A 26,483-nucleotide genomic window follows, 5' to 3' on the forward strand; every position below is an offset into this window, starting at 1 on the left:
GATAGCCGTCAACCATAGTTTTTGTAGTTTGAAACGTACAACCCTTCTCCAGACCGTGTGTGTGTTTGATCCACTTAACGTGCTTTCTCTGCTCTTGGCGAGTGTTCCTTATATATAAAAAAATGCATTTTGAAAAACAAGTACGTGAATCCAATACAAACTCACACGTACAGTCACCTGGGCTTTCAGAAACAAAATAGCTATTTAGAATAGAGATTATTTTAAATAAGCATGCCTGTTTTAGAGGCAGTGACAGCCGCACGCGCGCTATCTGAAAAACTATCCGCAAGCAGCAGAAAATTAAACCCTTATGTAGCAACATCACCACCTGCTGGCGACATTGTCTACTGCATGCTGAATGGACCTCATTTTACTTCTGTAACAAATTTGACATTAAACAGATATGAATTGGTCGATAGTGCATACACTGATAGAAATATGACAGATATGCCTGTTAACTCTGACAACAAGATGATCTGCTTCAGGGAATAAGGGGGCATTAGGTCGGCAGAATCACTGCATGTGTTTGTGGGTATGGACCAATAGGAGGTGATCCAGGGATGGCGAAGCTCCGGAAGCTCATATTCTGCATCTGTAAATATTTCAAAGCAGTAAGGATGCTACTGATGAGCTCCGAGGATACCACATTTGTGTCCACAGATCGCCATCAAATTTATCCAGCATAGTGATGTTAAAGTTATAGGCGACCAAACAGAATAAAAGCAATGGGGTGACTGATGGATAAGATAAACGGACTGTGCTCCAGAGGGTGAGTATATGACCGCAAATATCGATTCATTTCGCCGCATCTTTGTAACAGCTTCATTTAGATAGAATTTATATGACAGAAAAAACATGAGTTGACCCGATGATAATGTTCCAGGACAGGAATTAAACCTTGCAAATGATGCGGATAAAATGTGACACAGAGGCGTGTCCCAAAAGATCACTGGCGTGAACCCTTCTGTTGCAGGGGCAAGCATATTATTCGCTATGCTCTGTCGCACATGTAAGGATATTTTTATGATTAAAAGGCACGGATCACAGTTTAGCTTTAGCAGAACACACGTTACAAATGCAAAAATGGAGCTTGTGTTCAGCAGTAACACAGAAGTGAACTGTGGGCTCCTCCACTGCGCATGATTTGCTGCTTGGGTTTTTTTCTGTTCTGGTGTGTGTGTGTGTGTGTGTGTGTGTGTGTGTGTGTGTGTGTTACAGATACAGAAGTAACAAAATTAAGGGAAATTTTGTGGAGAATACTAACAAGAGTCATAGTAAGAACACGGTATGGTAATCATATTGATGTTGATATTGATCATATTGTGGGTCAATTTACACATTCTCCATTTTATTTGGTCATGTTTCTCCTGTTTTTGCCTTAGTTACAAGTTGTTTTTGTCTTACAGATGTAACAAATTAAGATTCTTTCTTTCACTTTTACGATTGCGTGTTCTGGTCTTTGCAATTTATTTTTATTCTATGGAAAGGAAGGTGTGGATCAGTTTTGGATGAGGTGGAGTTAGATTAGGTAAATCAGTAAACACCTATAATTTTTTTTAAACATTTAAAATCAAGTTGTGAGACAGTAAAAAAAAGGTTGGGAATAAATGATCAACACTGCTCTTAAGAAACACTGTTCTTTGATCTGTTTCTGAAAGTAAAATGACTATAAGAAAAAAATAATATGGTGAATAATGATCATTTAAATATGCAGCATACAGATGCCTGAACAGAAAAGGAAATAAATGTATTTAAGACATGGTGCAACACACCATTTGAGAATGTTTAATTATAGAAAACACGAACTTGATGGAAACAAAAAGGAGAACATAATTACAACATGAATACGGCAGCTCTACTGCAGTGTGAACATAGGCAGAAGAACTCAATAAGCATTTATGCCATATACAAGTTAAGCACACCCACACTAGCACTCGTCCATGAAAGTACAGTTTAAAATAATGTACAGAAAAGTACACAAGATACTTGATAGTACACTAGGAAACCATCAGAAGAAGCAAGTGGTAGACACTATTTATATTTAAAGTAGAGACCTGCTGCCAGTTCATTTTAAATTTCTTTTTATTTTTATCTGACCAACCTGAAGAATATGAGTATGTCACTGTTCAGATGTACTGGTTAAAACATTAGTATTTTAGACAGATATTAAACATTTAAAGGTTTAATCTGAGCTTTGTTTGTGGTATTTATAGATCATATAACCATAGCATGTTAAGCTAACCGAGTGTGCACTATTATTTTTTCAGTGTAGTGCTAACGTGTATGATGGTTTTTAATCTAAAGAGTATACATCATTATTGTAGCATATATGAGGTTTGTGCAATGTTGAGATGGTATGGCTCTCCACAAGGTGGAGCCATATGGTATATACCGGTAGGTAAATGAAATCTTCCAGTAGTGATGCTTATGTTAACAGAATTTTGATAATCAAACTTTCAAAATAAAACCTTTAAAAAAATTCTCCCAACTGTCACTAAAATTAAAAGTGGTCAGAATGCATACTAAAGCTGTGTATGTGTATGTCACTGCATTTCAGAAGGTACCGGTGAAGTCACGTTTGTATTACCTGACCGTTTTGGATACATGCAAGCACTTAAATGTTACTCTTAATATTTAATTTACACCCAGAAGGTAACAATTAAAAGTTGTGTAAAAACAGCTGAGAAAGTGAAGTCAGTTCACTTCCTCCACAGTGGTAAGACACATAAGTTTGACATAGTTGCAATAAGGTTACAGTACAAAGACCACTAAATGTACAATTGACATCATAGGTTGAGATTTTTTCCATTCCCCTGAGCATCAACTCCAAAGAAACCTTAGCCTCCTTAGCCCTGAAGTTAAAGTTAAATCTGCATAAAACAACTTTAGCTTGAAATGTCAGTGTTACACAATCTCTTTCATGCCCTTCTCTCTTTTACTTTTACTCAGACCCAGTCACAGAGATTACTGCAGTAGGATCAAGTGATTCAGAGTTTTTTTCTATACTTGTAACATCACAGTTTTATTTTTAAATAAAATTCTTCTTTATTTGGCTATAACTATCTGAAATTGTAAAAGCAACCCAAAACAAAAACGAGCCTTTTCTTGATGAAAAAAATAATGTCTGTTCATTTTAATCATGACTGGTATTTTTTCAATAACTTCAAAAACACTCTTGAATTTCCTTTGTACTCACTTAGATACATTCTGATATGTGCTATCAAATTGTAAAGAAAGAAAAAAAAAAAAGCAGAGATAAAGATCATTATGATAAATAAAGGTACTAAGTACTAAAACAGTAGTTAGCTCTGTGTTTTGATTTTCATGCATAACTGTGTTTTCAAATTATTTTGGTAACCACCCAGTTACAGTCTAGTAGAGCATTAAATGTATTCAGAATTTAGTCATGTTTGCAAACGATTTACTGTAATGTACTGTAAAGTTTTCATTATGTGTGTAAACCATAACCCACTAAGAGTCTGAGATATAACTCTACACACCAAAGAGTTTTATAACCACATAACCTCATAAATTTACATCCTTGTTTAATAATGTTTTAAACTATAGAGGGATATTTCATTCTGTTCCAATTAAAATCCACAGGTCAAACAGGATAGTTAAACCAGCCCATTTTAGAGATGAAGAGAAACGTAAGTATAAGTAGTAGGTGAGAAACTTGGTGTGATCACACTATACTTCTGAAAGGAAATGTTTTAAACGGTCTTGACAAAGTTACAGAAACACACCACCTCCTTACAGTTGTAGTTCATGCATTTTACATTTTTGTGCAATTTTCAGCTTACTTGCAACTGATTGGAAACATTTTGGCCATGACCACATCAGCCAGAGCTTGCAGCTTCAAGGACGATCGAGGATGTACATATGCATGCATGTGTGTCTTTGTTTTAGTATGTGACGAGTTTTACACACACCAAAGCTAGCTGGCGCTTCCTGAGTGGTAAACACGAGTGACTGACTGTCCCTGTCTGCTTTCCACCACCCTGTGCTATTTTATACTGACACACACACATCGAGAGTTTCAAAGTGTTGATGTCAGAAAACTCGAAGTATCACGTTTATTACCTGTTTTTAAAAAATACATAAAACTCTCAATTGGGAACACAGGTAACAGTAAATACATGCAGGTAACAGCCAAGCTCACTTATGAAGAAATATTTATATAATATTATCCAGAATAATTTTTAAAACTAAAGATGATGAGATTGAAGATAACATGGAACAACATGACTGACATAAACATGTTGAAGACCCACCAAGCTCGGAAAAAACAGCTCTAAAATTCATTATAAGATTAGAATTTTCGAGATATGATAAAACATGTGAAATACATCATAGCACATACCAAAAAAAGCCAAATGTTAACATTTTTTTAAATACAAGAAATAGATAAAAAAGAACTATATTTAACAAGTACATTCTCTTAGATAATCTCACATTTTTTACAGGCCAGAAAGAAAATATCAAACAGTAATTTCCCCCAAAAAATAACGTTCCACCCGAGTTAACGATGAATTTGAATTACACATTTTATTTGTGTTTTTGGTGTTGCCACATCATTTCCTGTTGTCTTGTTGGTCAGTGTGCAGATTAAAAAAGGGAAGTATAAGAGTTAAATTGTCAAGGAAGTCGTTGAAATGAGGAAGCTTCAGAGCTCCACCGCTTTACTGTGTGTCAGTACTTAAAGTAAAGGTTAACCTGCTTCAGCTGGAAAACACAACCAGGATACCCGTGAGTGTAAGCTCCCTGGTTTTATGAGATATTGACAGCACTTTTTTTTTTTTTTTTGTCAGGAGCTGACTGAATTTAAGATGACCTGTTCATGTATTGCTCAGACTGTTGGAAGTTGATATACTGAAGGGCTGAAAAACTCAACTGGGCTCTGAAGTTGAACAGTGGAACTAGTTCACAACAATATCTACAGTAAGTGTAGTCTTTGTGTCTTCTTTCAAAAACGACTATTTAAAATTGACCAGTAAGCTACATTTGACTGTCTCGTTAACGACAATAATTATACTTCCTCTTTTTTTTACTGTCTTATCGAGGCTTACCATTTCTCACTAACTGCTGACTTGTTTTTGATCAGAAAAAAAAATCTGCCCTACAGTGTGAGATCATTTTCATTTGTTCATTTGTCACTTGCTGCTGTGCTTGTTTTGGGAAGTAATAATTATGTTCAATGAATAACACATTTAAAATCATTTAAGTGATTTGGCCATTGTTTTCTTATTTTACCATTCTAATAGGGTTTTTAAAGAAAAGAGAAAAGAATGTTCTGGATCTCGTGTTATCTACAGTGTCAGATTATCAGGAGGCACTTTTAGCATCTTTTTTCAGCTGTGGAAAATAATAAAATACATTTGACCAAAGTGCTTAATTCCACTTCTGAGCCTAAAAAAAACACCAGACATTTCAAATACTCAGCATGATTTCACTGAAACAACTGCCTCAGCTAAAAACTGATCAAGAAATAAAAATAATTGTGTCTAGCATAGCATTTTTTTTTCTGGCACGTGTCTTTGGGTTCTTTCCAACTGCATAAGCCATTGAATGACACCACAGAGTTTGGGTGTGACACATTAAAGGATGCCCAGTACTGAAATTTGGATTTAAAAAAAAATATCATCAAATTTATCTGTAAACAAAAGTGTTACAGTTAACTATCTGAACTGTCTTCAGAGACAGTGACAGCATTTTAGTGTGACATATTTATGACATGAGATCCGGGACAGCTTTTATACAAAAGTACTCTAACATTAATTCTATTTTTGAGGGAAATTTATTTGTAGTCCTCGTGTTTCGTTAAAGAAAAGGAAAACCCTACTCCATTTAGTAGCTGTTCTACCATATATCTATCTCTACGTGTGAAGTTATGGATGCTAGATTTAATTGTTTTTTCTGCACATTGAAAGCTATTTGTACATTCCTGCTTAGCAAGTAAAATGATTAAAAAGGATTAACTGCTAGTGACTAGCATTTCATTGAAAACAAAAAATACAAAGTACAACTCAATCAAAAATAACATCAAACAGTCTGAAAGGAAGGTAGATTCTCAAGGAGAGCAGAGTTCAAGAGGTCTGTAGTGTGATGACATTGTCAGGAAATACCAGAAGCTGCTTATTTTAGGTCACAAATGTGCAGCTTATTCCCTTTTAAATTTTTATTTTCAATGTTAGACTGTTGTGCATTACAAACAGGAAAGATTTTGTTAACTGTTAAATGGAACAATGGGGTCATAAAAACAAGGTCAGTGCACTGTCTTAATATCTGCAACAGTTAAAAAAATGTCTAAACCTTGTATTTATTTATTTATTCTTTTATTTAATCGGTTAATCTAAGGTTTCATTTTATAATCACTGTGGTCACTTTACTTTAAGAAAAGCTAGAATTGTCTTGCTGAAACTAATCATGCGCACAGTGATCTGAAAAAAAGGCCTACCAATGATGGTCAGGTTTTTAAGGTCACCATCCTTGCAACTTTTCAGCTGAGTTTTAGTTTTCATTATGTGTACATTAATGGTTGTTGAATTTGAAATGGTTCTGTCTAACCAGCAAAAAAATGTCATACTTTCAGTTGCAGTCTGCATTCAGCATTAAAATAGATTCATATTTCTCTCAAAGAAGGAAGTGGTTTGTCAAAGTTATTTTCTTCCCAAAGTTGATCTATCACTTGTTGGTGTCCAGGATATACTTTGGTATCTTTAAAATGTTAGTAAAGGCAAATGAATCCTTATATTTTGGTGACTTGGTCAGGTTAGTTCCACATAAGAACCTAAAAACACAGTAAAGACAATAATAGGTGAAAAAGTCAGGAACCTGTCTATGTGGTGTCTTTATGGCTAAAACATGGCCAAAACCTTTGACAGCTCAGACTTATTTCTGACTTTTGTGAGTTCAAAAAGCAATGCTGCTGAAACCCAATGATAACTTGCTTTATGTGCTTTAGTTTACATTGCAAAGCAGGTAGGCAGCTCTACACGAAAAAAAAAAGTATCCAAATTTTATAAACACTATCACGTCATGTCTTCTGGGAACTTAAAGTGAGCTTGAGCCATTTAAATATTGTGCTTCAAATGGTTAAAGTTATTGTTTTTTCAGATTTTAGTTTTCATGCAAAAGAGCAGCTGTGCTGTGCAAATTTAGACAGAGTTAAAAATAACACAAAACAAAAAATTCCCCGGAAACAAAAATACTGCTGTGTTTAAACAGGCAGAAACTAATCACCATTTTTGCATTATGAAAGACTCAAAACACAAAATGGAATACACATTTGCAAACTAAGAAAATCATCACACATGTTGACTTTTCAGTCACCATATGCTGGGATTGTTTATTGTTTGTGATTCGATTGTGGGATTCAGTGCTAAATGATTTCTATTGCAATGATTGCAATTCTACTTGAAATCTGTCTCATTTCCTATTTGTTTCCAATTTTTGTTTTTAGGTGAATTTCATCCTAGTGGAAGAAGTTTGTGAAGGGACTTCCTTAAAGGGAGCCACTCACCAAAAGCCAGTATGGCTGACAATGTAAATTCATTGCCATTCTTTTATGGCAATATTACCAGGGAAGAGGCAGAGGACTACCTGCGGCAGACAGGCCTAAGCAATGGCCTGTACCTCCTACGCCAAAGCCGAAACTATCTTGGAGGCTTTGCACTGTCCGTGTCAAATGCAGGCCGTTGTTACCACTACACAATTGAAAGACAGCCCAATGACATGTATGCTATTGCTGGTGGTAAGAGCTACAGAAGTCCCGTTGATGTGATCGACTACCATTCCCAAGAACCAGACGGTCTTGTGTGTCTGCTGAAGAAGCCTTGTAACAGGCCCAAGAACATGCAGCCGAAAGTTGGGCCGTTTGAGGACCTGAAGGAAAAACTCATACGGGAGTATGTAAAGCAGACCTGGAACCTGCAGGTAAGTTTCAGCTCTATTATATAATATAAGAAAACCATATTTGAAATGAGAAGTCAGAATTTTATGGAATACCATAGCAAACTAAATGATGGTTTTTTGCAGTTTGGGCTTTATTTACATTCATGATAAAAGTCACCAACATAATTGTTGAGATGTTAAAAGTGTATTTTACATTTTACACACATTAAATTTTGTTAATAAACCCTAGGCCTAGAAAAAGCATATAATTGCAGGAAGTAAAGAAGGTCAGAGGAAAGTCACTTTGGTCTGTCTCCAATTTTGGTAATAATGTTACTTTGACTTCTTTTAAATAATGCTACTGTGTTACCATATCTTGAGCAAAAGGCTACCTTTAAAAATTGTCCTCATTAGTAGACCAGACCAGATAAGACCATCATGGACTCCCAGTAATGTTGAAGGGAATCAACAAAATTTCCATTGCTCACTTCAGGAGGCCCAAATAGCAACTGATAGCTCAGGTTGTGTTGATGTTCTAGTATCTCCACCACAACAATAGTGGTATCCAATCTGTCTCTTCCATACTGAAAATTCAATAATGATGGATTGGATTTATATAGCGCTTTTCAAGGCACCCAAAGCGCTTTACAATGCCACTATTCATTCACTCTCGCATTCACACACTGGTGGAGGCAAGCTACGGTTGTAGCCACAGCTGCCCTGGGGCAGACTGACAGAAGCAAGGCTGCCATATCGCGCCATCGGCCCCTCTGGCCAACACCAGTAGGCGGTAGGTAAAGTGTCTTGCCCAAGGACACAACGACCAGGACAGAGAGCCCAGGAATCAAACCGGCGACCTTCCGGTTACAGATACGCTTCCCAACCCCCTGAGCCATGGTCGCCCAGATAAATGGTTATCTCAACTATTCCTCAGACTCTGCTGCTTGTGCGTCACCTCTTGTTCTCAATTGCACATGGATGTATGTACAAAACCACTTCTTAGACAGGCGCAATATGTAAGTCAGCCATTATACCTGGATAAATCTAGAGTTAAAGTGAGTTTTATGAGTGTGCTCTGGGTGGACGTAGGCAGCATTAATCTAGCTTTATATTACAAGTGCAGCTAAGTGTGTTGCCTGTTTGCAGGGTGCAGCTTTGGAGCAGGCCATCATCAGCCAGCGACCTCAGCTGGAGAAGCTCATCGCTACCACTGCTCATGAAAGAATGCCCTGGTTTCATGGAACAATAACACGAGAAGACTCTGAGCCCAGGCTTCAATGTGGCCCGCGTGCAAATGGAAAGTTTCTGTAAGTATTATATTAATTCTCTTTTTATTAAATTATTTGCTGTGTTTGCAGGCAGTAGTAGAAAATCCTATAAAAAGCCAGAAGAATAATATCATTCCTCTCATGGTAAAATTTTACACTGCGTCTTTTGGTTCTGGTCTGAAAAATAATTGTCTTTTCATGTTTCATGTTCATGTTTTGTTAGTCCTGATCAATAAATTTTAGAAAACCAGTTAAAACATAGTTTTAAAGAACTGCTTGCGGTTACTACATGGATTGAATTTGAGTTCTATCTGACAGGGTAGAAAAATCTAACTGAAGAGCATTTAGAGTTATGGCTTGGAAGAAAACCTCTTTATGGACTTTACGATTCCATATTTATATTCATAATTTTTCTATTCAATAAAATGAATCACTTGTACAAGTTTAGCTGGGAAACCTGCCACTGATAGTGTGTGCAAATAGTGTGCATTGAATTGACACAGCTGAAGAGACCTTAACCATGATGGAAGACAAAATATTAAAACATCTGTCTGACTCTGGACTAATTGCTTTTAAAATGGCTTTTTTTTGTATTTTTCATACAGTGATTCTCGTGCTGAACTTCTACATTCTTGCCCGTGACAAAATGGCCCTCATGGCACTAGAAAAGACCTTGAAAAATGTAACGAGGTGTTGTTTTACAAACAAATGACATTGGTTTAATGTGGTTTTAATATTTCAGTTCCTCTTAGCTTCACTTTGTAAGAAGTTAGCTGGTAAAAAAATATTATTCAACTACATTTGCATTTTAAAAATATTTTAGTTTAACGTTCACTATGTTCATTGTGTTCATAGCATTCCTAACTGCTAAATAGGATAAACTAGAGTAAAAAAACATTACCACATTGGTAGAAATGTGACAAAACCTACAAGTGGTTCATGCACAGTAAATTGTTTTGTTATTTAATATTAATGTATTAATTCACTCAGAAAAGGATGCTTTTGGGTTTTTTGTTTGTTTGTTTGTTTGTTTGTTTTAACCCTGAAAACAGTGAAATCAGACTCAAACGTTCAGCTGTTTCAATGACAGTAGAAGTCTTATTCAGATTCATTGTCTTACTTCATATTGCTGAGGTCTGGCCAAAACAGTAAATTAATTCATTATACACACAACACTGCAACATCACCTGGAATTGGACTGAGTCAGTTATTTATTTCACTGTTTTAAAGACAACATCAACAGAGTCTTTTCATTTATTTTCAAGAAAGCCATACAATATTCTGTAACCCAAATCCTCTCAGAACTTGACATTTTAATAACCTCATGAGGTTTCCATTTGGTTTGCCTTTACTTTACCTAACTTAACTATATGTTTATTTCAGAGGAGACAAATGAAAGACTATGGTGAGCAGCAAAAGTAAAGTAAAATAGTAATATTATCTGCAGCTTTACAAAATTAGTGAGCAAAAGAATACAGTCTCAGACAACTTACAACATCCAAATACTGAAGAAACACAATAACAAGCAGGGCAAGTACAGGACTGAAACTAGAACTCCTAAGATTGTGCAGTGTCATCCTTTTTTGTTGCATTTTCTGAGTGTTATCTCAAGAGCTGTGAACTCAAGATCAGTGAAGTGAGAAAAGAAAAAGCAAAGAAATTATTAAAGTTGAGGGTAGCTTTTTTCCCTCCAGGAGCTTCTGCCTTTCAGAGATAGCAAATGATTAAACTCTCACAATGACACGAAACTCAGTTCAGTTATGTGTCTGAGAAATAGGTTGGGCAATGAAAATATTTAGAAATTTCCTTTCCTCTGGGGCAGAACTCTTGAGTATTTCCTATTGAGTAGTTCTCTTATGTAACTTTTATTCTCAAAAAGGTGGAGAATAGATGAAGACTGAAAGATACATATTATGTCAATTTGTTCGTTGTTAAAGTATTTTTTAAATATGATTTTCTAATATGGTTTTGTAATGTAAGTGAAATACATCAAATTCTACAAATGCAAGCAGTCTAAACAAACACAGCTATGTTAGCACTGTATTGCTTCCATTCCATCTTATTACATTTCATTTGTCAAATGCATAAAATGTCTTTTTGCTTTGAAACCACTGAATAAAGTTTGTAAAGTATTTATAGAACCTCAAGCTTCAGTTGAGCGGCTGTGGTCTCGCTTGAAGAAAGAGAGGAACATACACATGCACACACACATACACACACATACAGACACAGAGAGACACAAACACACAAACACACTGTGGTTTCCGCTCTGGCAGTTTGCAAAGGACTTCCTGAAGTAGCCAAACAAGAGGGAGACTAACAGCAGGGCAAAATGTAACTGTTCTGTCCCTTCTCTCATGTAACATCTAGCAGGAAACTTACTTTCCACTGAAACACATCATCATGTTATGCTTATGTCTCTAAATTTTATTGAAATTTTGTTAAGAGTGAATCACATACTGCACACATAGCATTCTGGAGCACAGTTATTGATAATAGCACACAGGCTATTAGTTTTACTTCCTGTTTAGTTCTCCTTACTTCTTATTTACTGTAATGTCTCCATGTGATGAGGTTTTTTTTAAAATGCAAGTCTATGAAAAAAGTTGCACTTAGCCACAACTTATCACATCTGACACAGTATGTGGTAATAGGCGGGGTAACATGATTTCTCAATTGAAAATTCAGACTAATATTTGGTTTCATTGTGCTTAGTGAGCCATCGTAGATAAATAAAAAGCAATACAGACGCAGCAGTGGAAAATATTCATAATTTTCTGAATTAAAGTTGTAAATTTGCAAAATAAATAAATGAAAACAAACAGAAAAATGTACAAATTCATGAGTTCATTCATGAGCACTAGGATTTTAGGCCAATTCAGTTTAGTATTATTGGTATAGCTTCAAATCGCAACAGTTGCCTCAAGGTGCATAAGGTAAAGACTCTACAATAGGATTTTTTTTTACATTTATAGACATTTTTTCTTGTGACCTTGAAGTATTGTGCATGAATAATGTTAATACATCTTGAAACTGTAAAAAAAGATATTCATTGCTTTTGCGTTCCATAATAGCTATCAGATGAGTTGAAAAACCACCTAATCACTGATTCACAGTTTGCAGTCAGATGTGAACATTTTTGTAGTTATTTAATGGTATATATGTATATAATGAACTATCCATCCATCCATCCATCTTCATCCGCTTTGTCCGGGGCAGGGTCGCGGGGGCAGCAGCCTAAGCAAAGAGGCCCAGACCTCCCTCTCCCCAGCCACCTCCTCCAGCTTATCCGGGGGAATACCAAGGCGTTCCCAGGCCAGCTGAGAGATATAATCTCTCCAGCATGTCCTGGGTCTGCCCCGGGGCCTCCTCCCGGTGGGACATGCCTGGAACACCTCACCCAGGAGGCGCCCAGGGGGCATCCTTGTCAGATGCCCGAACCACCTCAGCTGGCTCCTTTCGATGTGGAGCAGCAGCTGCTCTACTCTGAGCCCCTCCCGGATGGCCGAACTTCTCACCCTATCTCTAAGGGAGAGGCCAGCCACCCTTCGGAGGAAGCTCATTTCTGCCGCTTGTATCCGCGATCTCATTCTTTCGGTCACTACCCACAGCTCGTGGCCATAGGTGAGGGTAGGGACGTAGATCGACCGGTAAATTGAGAGCTTCGCTTTTACACTCAGCTCCCTCTTCACCACGACGGACCGGTGCAGCGTCCGCATTACTGCAGCTGCAGCCCCAATCCGTCTGTCGATCTCCGGCTCCCTTCTCCCATCACTCGCGAACAAGACCCCGAGATACTTGAACTCCTCCACTTGGGGCAGGAACTCATCCCCGACCCGGAGTGGGCACTCCACCCTTTTCCGGCTGAGAACCATGGCCTCAGATTTGGAGGTGCTGATCCTCATTCCCGCTGCTTCACACTCGGCTGAGAACCGTTCCAGTGCGAGCTGGAGGCCCTCACCCGATGAAGCCAACAGAACCACATCATCTGCAAAAATCAGAGATGAGATTCTGAGGCCACCAAAGCGAAAGCCCTCCGCCACTTATAATGAACTACAGAAACAAAAACTGTTTCAAACGATTCTCCCTTTTTTTTCTATGTGAAGGATTCGGCAGAGAGATGCGAATGGATCTTATGCTCTGTGTTTACTGCATGAAGGACAAGTCATGCATTATCGTATTGACAAGGACTCGGCTGGCAAGCTCTCCATTCCAGAGGGCAAGAAATTTGACACCTTGTGGCAGGTAATCCCAGTGTGCTTTATATTTATGGGCTACTTAGAACATTTCAACAATCTTAATCTGTTTGAAATTGTATAATGTATTACAAGGTGAGGTGGTAAAACTTATGTGTGTACTCTGCCTACACCTCTGTTTAAACACAGCTGGTGGAGCACTACTCATACAAACCAGATGGTCTTTTGCGAGTACTAACAGAGCCCTGTCCAAGGCCTGATGGAGATATTGGTGAGAAACACAAACACAACTAATCGAAATGTGTTTACAGGAAGACTTTCATTGAAAGCAAATTTCACTGCATGTTAACTAATATCTAATAATCTAAATTATAACACTGTATACACAGCTGATTAACATTTGTCTTATTCCATGTTCACAGGGCTGATAGGACGGCCTTTTCTTCCACCGGGCCATCCTAGACTTGGTTCTGCCATTGTAAGTTGCATTAATACATTCAACTGAAACAGAAATGCTGGTTAAATTGGCCTCAGCAGTCAGCCTGTATGGGTTACCATTAACCATTACGACAAGGGTTGTTTTTTATTATTAGAATGATATGGCTTCTTCAGGAAGCCCTGTATGGTAAAACAAACATAGAAATGTTTCTTGTAATGTGTAGATGAATGTGTGTGTCAGACGACTTCACACATCCTCGTTTGGAGCTATTTTTCCCATTAATCTTTTTCCTATTGTAATAATTTCATGCATGATTTTAATATTACCATTAATGATAACCTCTCTGACATTTTGATTTTTAGCAAAGTGCGACAGATGGATTTTTCACCATCATCAGTAAAGTTCCCGGCATAAAAAAGGTGCATTACACACATCCTGTTTCCTCAGTCATAGTTGCTCACAGCAGTGTGTAACCTCCACCTTCCTTCTACCTCTGCACTTCTTCACTAATGGAATGTGGATTTCTATTTACTAACTCTTTCTTGCAATATTAGTCCTTTGAATTATGTCCTTTCTAATCCCTCTGATAGATCTCACATCCAAGTAAATAATGGATGTCAGTGCACACAAGCTTATTGAATTGGTGTGACATCTTAGTTGGTGTATTTGTAATTATGTTTTAACACCATCCAGAGGTTACCCAGTGCAATTACATTATAGAACCACAAGCAGCCATTTGGTAGCTTTCTATATGTGCTTGTGATAATATTGTCCACATGTTCCATCCTTTAAAATCCCTCTGCCATTTTTTCTTTTGTTTTGTTTTCTTTTTTATTCTTGTTTTTGCCTGGCTTTGTTACAGTTAAGTTTTGGATCAGATGTCTTTTTTTCTTCCCTTTTTGAATCCTGCAGTTTTATCTTGTACAGTCTTCTTCCTAATTTTTTCTGAGATTTTATGCTTGAGATGTTTGAGAGTCAAAATACCCCCTGACTGTAAACTTGTCTTAAACCCCTTCTTTGAAATCATGTGTTCACTTATTGCAGGTTACTTTCAGCAGTAAGTGCTATTTAGCTATACTTCATGCATTCTCATAATGAATGTTCTTTAACACTGTCTCCTCTGATGATAACAGAACCGACCATCTCGTCCCAGGCCTCCAGATAACTCCAATCCTTATGAAACTAGGATACCCGGTAAAGGTAAAGGTAAGACTGCCTTTGTCAAACCCTATATTGATGTACTGTTGTTCAATTGCTAACTTGCTTGTGCATGTTCCATACTGTGTAAATATTATTTAGCATAGATTCTATGTCATGTTGGGTGTAATCTGGATTGCAGAGAAAATGTACGCTATGCCTTCTGATGATACTGCCTAAAGGAAGCATGTATAATGTAAAAGGAATTAATCTTAGCATGAAACCCTGTGGAACTCCATAAATAACCTCAGTGTGTGAAGAGGACTCTTCATTTACATGAACAAATTGGAGTCTATTAGAAATATATGATACAAACCACTGCAGCATAGTACGTGTAATACCTACAGCGTGCTCTAATCGCTGTAATAGAATATTATGGTCGACAGTATCGAACGCTGCACTGAGGTCTAGCAGGACAAGCACAGAGATGAGTCCACTGTCAGAGGCCACAAGAAGATCATTTGTAACCTTCACTAAATCTGTTTCTGTGCTGTGATGAGCTCTGAAACCTGACTGAAACTCTTCAAATAAACTTTCCCTTTGCAGATGATCTGTTAGCTGTTTGATAACAACTCTCTCAAGAATTTATTTGTGATGAAAGGAAGGTTAGAGATTGGCCTATAATTAGCTAAGAGAGTTGGGTAAAAACTGTTACTATTTTAAGTAAAGGTTTAACTACTACCAGCTTGAAGGCCTGTGGTACATAGCCCATTATTAGAGATGGGTTGATCATATTTAAGATTCAAGCGTTAATTAATGGCAGGACTTCTTTGAGCAGTCTTGTAGGAATGGGGTCTAAAAGACATGTTGATGGTTTGGAGGAAGTAATTACGGAAGTTAACTCAGAAAGATCAATTGGAGAAAAAGACTCTAAATGAATACCAATGGTACTGAAAGTAACTGTAGATAATATTATGTCTGTGAGATGGTTACAAGCAATATTTCTCTAATGGTGACAATTTTATTTGTAAAGAAATTCATCAAGTCATTAAGGTTAAACGAATGGTTGGCTCAAAACAAACTTGTTTTCAGCCTGTGCTTAAGAGAAACCTAAGGTTGTCCTTATTTTCTTCAACCAGCGATGAATAGTAAGATGTTCCAGCTTTGTGAGGGCTTATTTTTAAATAAAGCAGCAAACAATTTTTCCAGACTACGTAATTATTTTAATATCTCTAGCTTACTAGTTATTGGTTTTAAAGGTGTGTATTGAGAATTATACCAGGGGATCAAGTATTTCAGACTCCCTGGTATATTTGAGGGGTTTTTTTCTGGGGAGCTACAGTATCCAGAGTTGTATATCATGAAGATGTAAAGAAATGAAAAAGATAACTGACCTCTGTGTGAGTACCGTTCACGTAGCTGCTCTGTGTAACAAAAGCATACAACAAACGGGACAAAACACAAGCAGACAAAAGATAATCACATGCAATATTGGCATATGAATCTATAGAGAGTGAAAGGAAAGTACTTAGTGCTGTCAGCAGAATAGACCTAACCAAGAGAGCATCCAGGTCACCTGATCCAGACCAAAAAAGGAAAGCCTCTCACTACGACTCCATATCAATGAGACAAGACAAGGGATACTTTTAATTTTTGTTTGTTTAACAAAAACCAAGACTATTCCTTTACCCTGAAAATGTAACTCGAGATGACCAGTCTTCAAGGAAAATTAGGATGAACTTTAACTTGAATCTGTCAGAAATGACAGATTTTTTGGATTACAGTAATCGGATTTAAAAAATGCATTTCTTTTCACTTTCAAATGAGTGATGCTAAAGGTACAGTACTCCTTCAATATTTTTTCCAGTACAATGTTTTTCAAAAATAAGTAAAATCAGTTTTATGCTTTCATATAGGGGACATACTACACTGTTAGAGAAAACATCTTAAAAAAACAGTAATATTCCGGCAGCTGGGGCGCCAAAATAATACCGTAAATTAACAGAAGATACGGTTATTTCCATTAATGAAAATACAATTTGTTGCCCTAATTTTACATGGGATTTTACCTTTTTCAAGTGCTTTGAAACATTAAATTTGGAACAATTTAATGAAATTACCTATAAACAAGGTCAATTAATGTGGCAATATGAATAATAATATTTAAATATACAGAAATATACACTTAACAGTTGGTTTAAATAATAATGGACTGCATTCATATTGCGCTTTTTGAGACCCTCAAAGTGCTTTACAATTCTACTTTATAATTCCCCTCTGGCCATCACCAGTGAGTGGTAGGTGAAGTGTCTTGCCCAAGGGCACAACGACCAAGAGTGTCCGAGCCGGAGCTCGAACCGGCAACCTTCTGATTATAAGGCGAACTGCCAACTCTTGAGCCACGATCGCCCTAAATAGCAATGATAATAATAATTATTTGATGTAAAAAAAGTTTATAAGAATCATTTTATATATTTTTCCATAGCATTACATTTGAATTTAACAGTTCAATCTTTCAAATAACGGACAAATATTTGTGAAATCATGATACATTTGTGAATGTATTTTAACAATCTAAATATGCATATGTACAGACAAATACATTTAAAAAACAAGAAAATTGTGTTTTATTACATTACAGTGATTTTACGTTAATTTACACTTGAAATGTGAAATCACAGTCTATTGATGTAAATTTAATGATATTCTAGAAGAACAGTACAAAACTGTAAAATACACAGTAAAATCCTTTTATATTAGGATTTTCTTTTACAGTGTAGACAGATAGATTATGATAAATCTGAATAGGGAAAATCTACCTGAATAACGAGCTATTATTTTGGCTAGAGAACATTCTAAACTTGTAAAATCCAAATTCACATGTTTTCATTTAATATTTCACTGCTTCCTAATTTTGACATGTTGAATTCTTCATCAGAGGCCATGCCAATGGACACAGAGGTATATGAGAGTCCTTATGCGGATCCAGATGAACTGCGGAGTTCTACAGTGGATCGCTCACATCTTTTCTTGGAGGATGGAGAACTGGGCTCTGGGAATTTTGGTACCGTCATGAAAGGCACCTACAAGATGAGAAAGTATGCTACATTAAACCATATTACTACATACAAACATTGCACCACAATGCTTTGTTAAATGATCAGACTTACAAATTTAAAATATTCTCCCTATCATAAATGATATTTATGATTTGCTGACTGCAGCAGGCAAACTCACTGTCAGTGATTCACTGATATAACCCAAAAAATAAAACATGAGTTCAGCACATCTTGTTTCATGGTTTTCCCAAAGAAATATTCAATCGGTTATTCAAATTCCAAAAACACACAGCTCATATCATACAAATCAAAACCAAGCAAAGTCCACAGGACACAAATATCACAGTCTTGGTCCCTGCAGTCATTAAAAGATGGCTTCATTATAGCACCCCCCCCCCCCCTTTATACAGAATGCAAGTGTATACTGCTTTTGTCTTACTGGTTTACTTTATTGACAGTTGTGTCTATTGATATCCGTACCACTATGTTGTTTTGCTGATGATGAATGTTGACTGTGGATGAGTCAAAATGTCTGAAAAATGCATTTCTGTTGTAGTAACATATTAATACTTACACTAATCCATGTTGCATATCAGGACAGAGAAGACAGTTGCAGTTAAAGTCTTGAAGAATGATGATAATAACCAGTCAGTACGTGACGAAATGCTGCGGGAAGCCAATGTAATGCAGCAGCTGGACAATCCGTATATTGTCCGGATGATTGGTATCTGTGAAGCAGAGAACCTCATGCTAGTTATGGAGCTGGCTGAGCTGGGACCCCTCCACAAGTTCCTGCAGAAAAATAAGTATGTACTGCGACTTGGCCTTGCTCTTTCCTCAATTTGGTTTGTTTGAACATTGTTTTTTTTTCTTCACATTAATGCAAGTACATTATGATAGAGTCTGAATTTTTATTTATAAAGGTACTGTTTTGTGGTAAGTTACTTGAGTTATTCTACAAGTAACTCAAGTAACTTGTAGAATAACAAGTTATTCTACAAGTATCTACATTAGCTACAAAAGAGCACTACACAGTAGCAATTAGAGCTTGCAATATTCACATCAGCTAAGATATGTGCAAATGTCTGTTGAGAAACACATCCTATCCAATGCCGTACTTCTCCATTCTCTGTTTCAGTGTTCTCTGAAACACCTACACATCCCATTTCACTCTTAATCAAAACTCTAGTATTGTGGTCAATATTGTAATCTGCTAGTTTAGGAGATTGAAGTGACAAATCACTTTTTTCTAAATGTGAAGTTATTTATAAGTTTTAGTTTCAAAATAACAGTATATAAAAAAAATCAAAGATTTCAAAATACAGTTCTCATATTGTGTGAGGTTTATGGTGGCTTTTAGAGTTAAAGTAACAACAACTCATCTCCAGGCAAACGGCCATAAAGAATATCACAGAGCTGGTCCATCAGGTGTCTATGGGGATGAAGTACCTGGAGGAGCATAACTTTGTCCACAGGGACCTTGCTGCAAGGAATGTACTGCTGGTCACACAGCACTATGCCAAGATCAGTGACTTTGGCCTCTCTAAAGCTGTTGCTGAGGATCAAAACTACTACAAGGTAACATATGGTATAGGATGACACGTCATCTGTCCTTATACTCTCAAAAAGCCTTGATGGTCCATCTCTATGAACGTCTTAGATTTTTCCCAAAAAGTTGATTCTGTTCGTGAGGACGTAGCGTTTTCAGTGAGAGAAACATTTTGTCTAAAGAAGTCACTTTGATGACTGACAAAATATTTCTCCCACTGAAAAAACTGTCCTCATGAACAGAATCCCACAAACTTTTTGGGATTTCCTTATCTTCATGATTGAGCATGCATCAACACTCTTAGATTTTTGTTTAAAAGTAAGTCACTCTCAATGAAAGTGTTACTGTAAAGCAGGGGTAGGCAACTCCTGGCCTCAAGGACTGTCCTGCAGGTTTTAGATGTGTCCTTGATCCAACACAGCTGATTCAAATTGCTAAATGACCTCCTCAACATGTCTTGAAGTTCTCCAGAGGCCTGGTAATGAACTAATCATTTGATTCAGGTGTGCTGACCCAGAGTGGGATCTAAAACCTGCAGGACACCGGCACTCGAGGCCTGGATTTGCCCATCCCTGCTGTAAAGCATTAAAATAACTGTAACACTAACACCAGTCAATCTGCCTTACTTGTATCTGTTATCATATTGTGAACACTACTGCCAGGAACCAGTCCTAATCATTGTGTTATTTGAAGCTGCAAAATGACCAGTGTGGCATGAAATTAAAACTAGTTATGTTTGCGTGTCTCTCCCTTTAGGCAAAAGGTCATGGGAAGTGGCCAGTGAAATGGTACGCGCCTGAATGTATAAACTACTTCAAGTTCTCATCCAAAAGTGATGTGTGGAGCTTTGGGGTGCTCATGTGGGAGGCTTACTCCTATGGCCAAAAACCATACAAGGTATTATTATTATTGAATATAAGGAGTTATGGTGACACATGTAACCTCACTCACTCACACATTGTGTTTTTGTTTGAATATTAGTTTAATATTCAAACAGCTGTTGCAGCCTTTATTTTGTTAATTTTTATTCTTTATAGTTGCTGTCTTATGTAAACTAAATGACTACAAAACAAATGTTTCAGATTTGTTTAGTTGTAATTTATAGAATAATTTTGTGATGTGTACTCACTGTCTACCTATGAAATCTTGACCTATGAATTGCATGTATCATAATGATCTTGGCACGGTGGTTAGCACTGTTGCCGCACAGCAAGAAGGTCCTGAGTTCAATTCCACCATCAGGCCGGGGTCTTTCTGTGTGGAGTTTGCATGTTCTCCCCGTGTTTGCGTGGGTTCCCTCCGGGTACTCCGGCTTCCTCCCACAGTCCAAAGACATGCCGCTTGTGGGGATAGGTTAATTGGATAATCCAAATTGCCACTAGGTGTGAGTGTGAATGGTTGTCTGTCCCTGTGTGTTGGCCCTGCGACAGACTGGCGACCTGTCCAGGGTGTACCCCGCCTCTCGCCCTATGACAGCTGGGATAGGCTCCAGCGCCCCCCGCGACCCTGAAAAGGATAAGCGAATGGATAGATGGATAATAATCTTAGTGTGTGACTTTAGAATTATGTACTAACCTTCTTATTGCTATTAAAAAATAATGGTTGCAACACAAAAATTATGACTTTGATAATCTCTATGCCTTTACATTTTAATTTATTTGATGGCGTCTTATTTGTTCTGAATTTTTAACTCCTTACAGGGAATGAAAGGAAATGATGTCCTGCAGATGATTGAAAGTGGTAAGCGTATGGACTCCCCAGAGAAGTGTCCACTGGAGATGTATGAGCTCATGAAGACCTGCTGGACATATAAGTAAGTAACATGTTCATCATAAGGCATTAGCTGAACAAACAGCAAACCGGTTTATGTTTTATGGACATCTTTTGTGATTATTGCATGTTATTTTCATGTCTTCCAGGGCAAATGAGAGGCCTGGATTTAATGTTGTTGAGCCAAGACTACGAGATTATTACTACGACATTGCACAGTGATTGCTCACTTGAATGTTATGAGACTATGCAAACTAGTGGCTGATGATGAAAATGAGCTTTTACACATATTGGTTCAGAGATTGTTATGGATAATAAATGCTGTAAAATATAGAGTTTAACTGGAATATATTCTCTTTTAATATAAACTCTGATTATGCAAATATAATTCCTATTACATTTATTTGTTCTTGAATGTAAGCCATATGAAAATGATAATAAACTGTTACAAGTCTATCTTATTTCACGGCAATCACTGATGTTATACCTAAAAACTACATAACTTACTGTTTTCCTATAAGCTTCCTAATATCAACATACAATCCGACCTTGTTTAAGCATCTTCAGCACTCTGAGTTTCTGTACTTGCATAAACAATTCTAAGATGAATAAATTACATTCATATGCCTTCAAATTATTTTATATATATACATTGTCAAAGTCAGTGACCAAGTGGTTGGTTGACATATAAAACATTAGAGTAACTCAAAATCTGACGAAGGATTTGCTGCTATTTTGCGCTTTTGGTTACCTCAGCTAAGAGCAATAAAGTAGAACAATTCAAATGGATTGTTGAGCCACTTCCTGAACAGAAAAACATCGGCAAACAAATGACTAGAGCTAGAGCTTCATAAATGCATTACAAATCTTTTTCAAAAGTAAACCTATCTATTTAGGTACCAAAATCTTAAGCCTCTATACCTGGTACAGATGATTGTAGCAAACCAGAACAAATTACTCTAAAGAACTGGTGGAAATGAAACATGGCAGCAACACATCACACAACCCTAGGATTCTGATTAAAACAAGATGTTAACAAAGGTATCAACAACTCTCTCTGTGCCACAGAGATTGGAAGTGAAGAAAGATGATGAAGCAACTACAATGCCATCTTATGATGTGATATTTGTTTTTTTCTTGGTTACAAGTACAGTTTTTGGTAGTAAAGTTATATGTAAATCTGTAACAGTTCAAAAAGAAAAAGACATGGCATCAGATTCAAATCTGGAAGTTACTGAGGCCTTTTTAATCAGAGAATTAGAGCATTGCGAACACAAATGACACCAATAAAAGCCAACAGAGGGAGATGGTTAACAGAGGATTGGAATGCTAAGAATGTCTGCTTATATTACCTACAGATACATACTGTAATGTGAAAGACAGACTATCTGCTCTCTATCTATATCAAATGTTTAAACTGAGAAACGCTAGGTCAAGGACATGTTTATCTTTAGCTCCACCTCCTCTTGATCTATAAATATCAGTGAACTGAGGAGACCAGTTGCTGGAATATTGGCAGAGGAATATTGTTCCGATATACGATTCTAGCTGCTCAACAATCCCAGTTCTTCCATTTTTGTATCATGATACACCAGATGTTTTCCAACTGGTGAAAGGTCTGGACTGCAGGTGGGCAAGCTGGGTACCCAGGCTCTTCTACTATGAAGTCAAGCTGTTGTTATAGATGCAGTATGCAGTTTATCATTTACTTGTTGAATTATGCAGTGCCTTAAGTATATGACCATAGGTTTACAAAATCACATCTGGCAAGGTTCAAGGTAAATAATCTTCCTGTAAACAACAAAGATGACTGTTTTCAGATGGTCAGACAAGGTAGATGAGTAAGCAACCACACTTTATTGTGTACCATGTTGTAATCCACTGAGCTCCTGAGAGTGACTTGTTCTTACACAGGAGTTTGTGGGAGCAGTCTGCATGCCTAGGTGTTTGATTTTACAAAGGCAACCAGGCTAAGGGAGGGGCAGCTATCTACCACAGCCAGTTAGTGACTTGACAAATCACTTCAACCTGGAGACTACATTAAAGAGGATGCACAATACTGCCATCTTGTTTCCAGAGTTGGCTATTGTCGCTGAAAGCTGCATTTATTTTACGTTTCATCTCATAGCTCTGGCATCTCTGCCTCTGAGGGCTTGCTGTCGGTCTCCTGTTAACAATAACTGGAGCTAGGCAAGCTGAGAGATCAGCAGCTTGTTTTTGGTGGTTTGCGCATCCACATTGTGGATAACCCTCTGGTGTTTTATGGTAGACTGATGGGAAAAGAGAGTGCCAGGCAAGCTGCTGCTGGTTTCCTTTCACTGTTCTGTCATCAGTTACTAGCAGTGTGGAAACACAGTAGCAAATCAACAAGTTTCAGAAATCTGCCATCATAACAGATGAGTTTCATCTTGTTAACCACATTGATGGAGCAGGAAAAACTTGTTGCAGGTCCAGGCTCATCAGCACTTTCAGATTAACAGATTAATGAGAATGACTGAATGGAATAAGGGGTAAGTTGAATCTGAAGATCCTTAAAGCACGGTCAAATGTTAAAACGTTTTGTGTAACTATTTATGGAGTAAAACTGTGGAATAGCTTTACTGCAGAATTACAGCAATGCTCAGGAATTGGCAAGTTCATAAAGACACTTCAAAAATTACTTTTGGAAGGATATGATATTGAAAAAGACAATCACCCATTGTATGTATAAATATGTCAACTCGTATTGAAATTATAAATATCGTGCCAGCCTTGTTGATATAAGTTTTCTTGTGTATTGTGTGGAGTATGTGATGAGGAGAATTAGGTAAATATGTGGGATTAATAAGATGTCGAGCAGGGGTAGGAGTTAATAAGTATGTGCATACTTCTTCCTACTCCTTTTCAGATCAAACAACTGTTATCTCATGTTAGACGAATGTGTTTTATTTTATTATATTTCTTTCTTGTTTGTCTGTACAAATACATGTGTGTGTGTATATCTACACATATATTCGTATTCGTAAATGAAAATACATGTAGACGAGTATATATTGTTTTGTTTTGTTTTGTTTTTATTATGTCTGAAATAAATAAAGATACATACATACATACATACATAAGCTTAACCAACTGTTTTGGCAATTTTCATTTATATTTTGAATTCCCTGTGAATATTAACCTGTGGATACTGACCACATCACTCATTCCTCATGCCATTTAATTCAGCTGATTTTTTAAAAATTATATATTAACATACTTTTTGAAAAATCAAGATGTAGACCTGTGTTTCTGAGTTCATGAACAACTAATTCTTTTTCACAGGTATTTGGTCCTTAAAGGACAGTCACTACAAATGTGATATTTAGAATATGATGCTCAACATTAAATAGAAATAAAGTATTTAAAATGGAATTAAACTTAAACATAGCACAACAAGCAGTAATATTAATCTGGCACTGCCTCAGGATATCACGTTGCATGCACTAGAATACAAAGCAATATCCCTTTGCACTCTGGTGAAATGGACTAATGAGGTACATACACCCAGAGTTTTGTCATACTCCATATGCTGCTTTTGAGTTTTAGTGAGCCAACTGAAAAATAATTTCCCAGCAGCTTTTTGACACCAACAACTGGGTATGCTCATCCTCTGTGTGAGTGTCATGACTCACTTAATATAGTCTGTATAATATAATATATATAATATAGTCATTAAGAGATTAGGAAATATCAGTGCTACATTGGGGTGCACTATTTGGCCATCATTATTACTTAGTCAAAGGCTGAGTGTAGAGCATGGTCCTAAGATTGGTCCAGTAGAAATATTTTCCAAGGAGTGAACCAGCAGGGGTCTCCTGAGAAGGGCTCACCGTTTCCTCCTCCCCTGAGTCAGTGTCAGACAACCCCATGTCACAGCTGAGTGCAGCACAAACATCACATGTCCTTAGCAGTTATGAGTGCATGCCTAAATAATACCCCATTAAATTATTATTAACTTGTTGGCCAAACTATTCCCAGAATTAAGGGATGTGCCAGCTGGGAGCTAACCGTGCCACTATAACACTTATGACTACAAAGGGAACCCAGCAGAACACACAGACAGAGACTCTGAAAGGGAATTTAATGCAGTCTATTTGCAATGGTTTGTCTTTGTGAGATTTTGTTTCCTAAAAGCTCTTGGCTGATGATTATTTGTTTGCACGTATGGCCTAATGCAGTTCCAGAGTTGTTCGTAGAGCACAAACAAATGAATATAAGAAAATACTGATAAATCGTGCATTTATGCATGAAACATTCATATGTAAAGTTTGCACACACATTTGTGCATATGCACTGTTAGTGAAAGGCGAATTCTGGGATTAAATGGGACTAATGCAATGGTGATGCAACACTCCCACCATCAGGTCAAAATAAAAGTCAATATTGCGCTTACATCAAAAGGTTTGATCAAATCTGCAACGCGATTTTTTCAATATAGTCTGACAAAAGAGTGTTTTTTTTAAAGACCTCTGGACATTTTAACATTGTCAGTGCTCTCTGTATAGTCTCTAGAAAACTTTATGACACCCCTTCTAAGTGAACTGCAGTCAGTGCTGCATATGCTCATAATCCACATACAAACTAAACCTGACAAAAGCATGTATGGCATATAAGTCCTTACCTCGTTTTATTCACTATAAGTAGAATTTTGCTATAATAAAACTACATTATATTAGTCTGGCACCAATAGAGATAAAGATTTCAGGGCTTTCAACTCCAAAGTGTAAAGCGCAGTTTGGCTGCTCTCCAAACATTACAAATGATCATAGCAGAAGCATCCAGAAAAAACGTGTCAGTTCTTGGACTTTGCTACTGTCAGTCTGAAGTATGGATATGGACATTCATTTCATTTTTATTACAGAAGCAGAGCAGAAAAACTTTGGCTCTTTGCAAGCATCTGCACAGACACCTGCATGCTAACGCTAAGCTAGCCAAGAAGCCAGGTCTATGCTAAAGCTGAGTAAATGCCAAACCAGCAGCAGAGCTTGACCTTAACAGGTAACAAGTGGATGAGCAGTCAGGCATCTGTTTCTGCCTGTTCATGTTTTCATCCTCGCTTTGCTTTTGCATCTCTGGCAGCTTTGTGTTCATACCTAACTACTGGAGTACAAAATCATGTCTCTGTCCTCATTATAATAGAGATTTGTGTTA

The 26,483-nt window shown here is 37.1% G+C and overlaps 1 protein-coding gene across 3 annotated transcripts; it reads left to right on the top strand.

Annotated features, from left to right (window-relative positions):
* The first annotated feature begins 592 nt into the window (after positions 1–592).
* syk (spleen tyrosine kinase) lies at positions 593–21,767 on the top strand. 3 transcript variants are annotated; one of them, XM_004564573.4, is made up of 15 exons: positions 593–769; positions 4,812–4,941; positions 7,463–7,935; positions 9,040–9,200; positions 13,268–13,406; positions 13,547–13,628; positions 13,780–13,835; positions 14,159–14,215; positions 14,930–15,002; positions 17,872–18,031; positions 18,589–18,798; positions 19,381–19,570; positions 20,298–20,438; positions 21,242–21,354; positions 21,461–21,767. In XM_004564573.4, exons 3-15 carry the CDS (start codon positions 7,534–7,536, stop codon positions 21,531–21,533), a joined length of 1,857 nt encoding a protein of 618 aa, XP_004564630.1. In that variant the 5' UTR covers positions 593–769; positions 4,812–4,941; positions 7,463–7,533; the 3' UTR covers positions 21,534–21,767. The 3 variants fall into 3 exon arrangements, with proteins under 3 accessions (XP_004564630.1, XP_076742935.1, XP_004564633.1); XM_076886820.1 differs by lacking the exon at positions 593–769 and adding an exon at positions 2,291–3,650; XM_004564576.4 differs by lacking the exon at positions 593–769 and adding an exon at positions 3,732–4,755 and having other exon boundaries at positions 4,854–4,941.
* The last annotated feature ends 4,716 nt before the right edge of the window (positions 21,768–26,483 follow it).

This window comes from Maylandia zebra, linkage group LG7 (assembly GCF_041146795.1).
Source record: "Maylandia zebra isolate NMK-2024a linkage group LG7, Mzebra_GT3a, whole genome shotgun sequence".
In the NCBI taxonomy this organism is placed as follows: domain Eukaryota; kingdom Metazoa; phylum Chordata; class Actinopteri; order Cichliformes; family Cichlidae; genus Maylandia; species Maylandia zebra.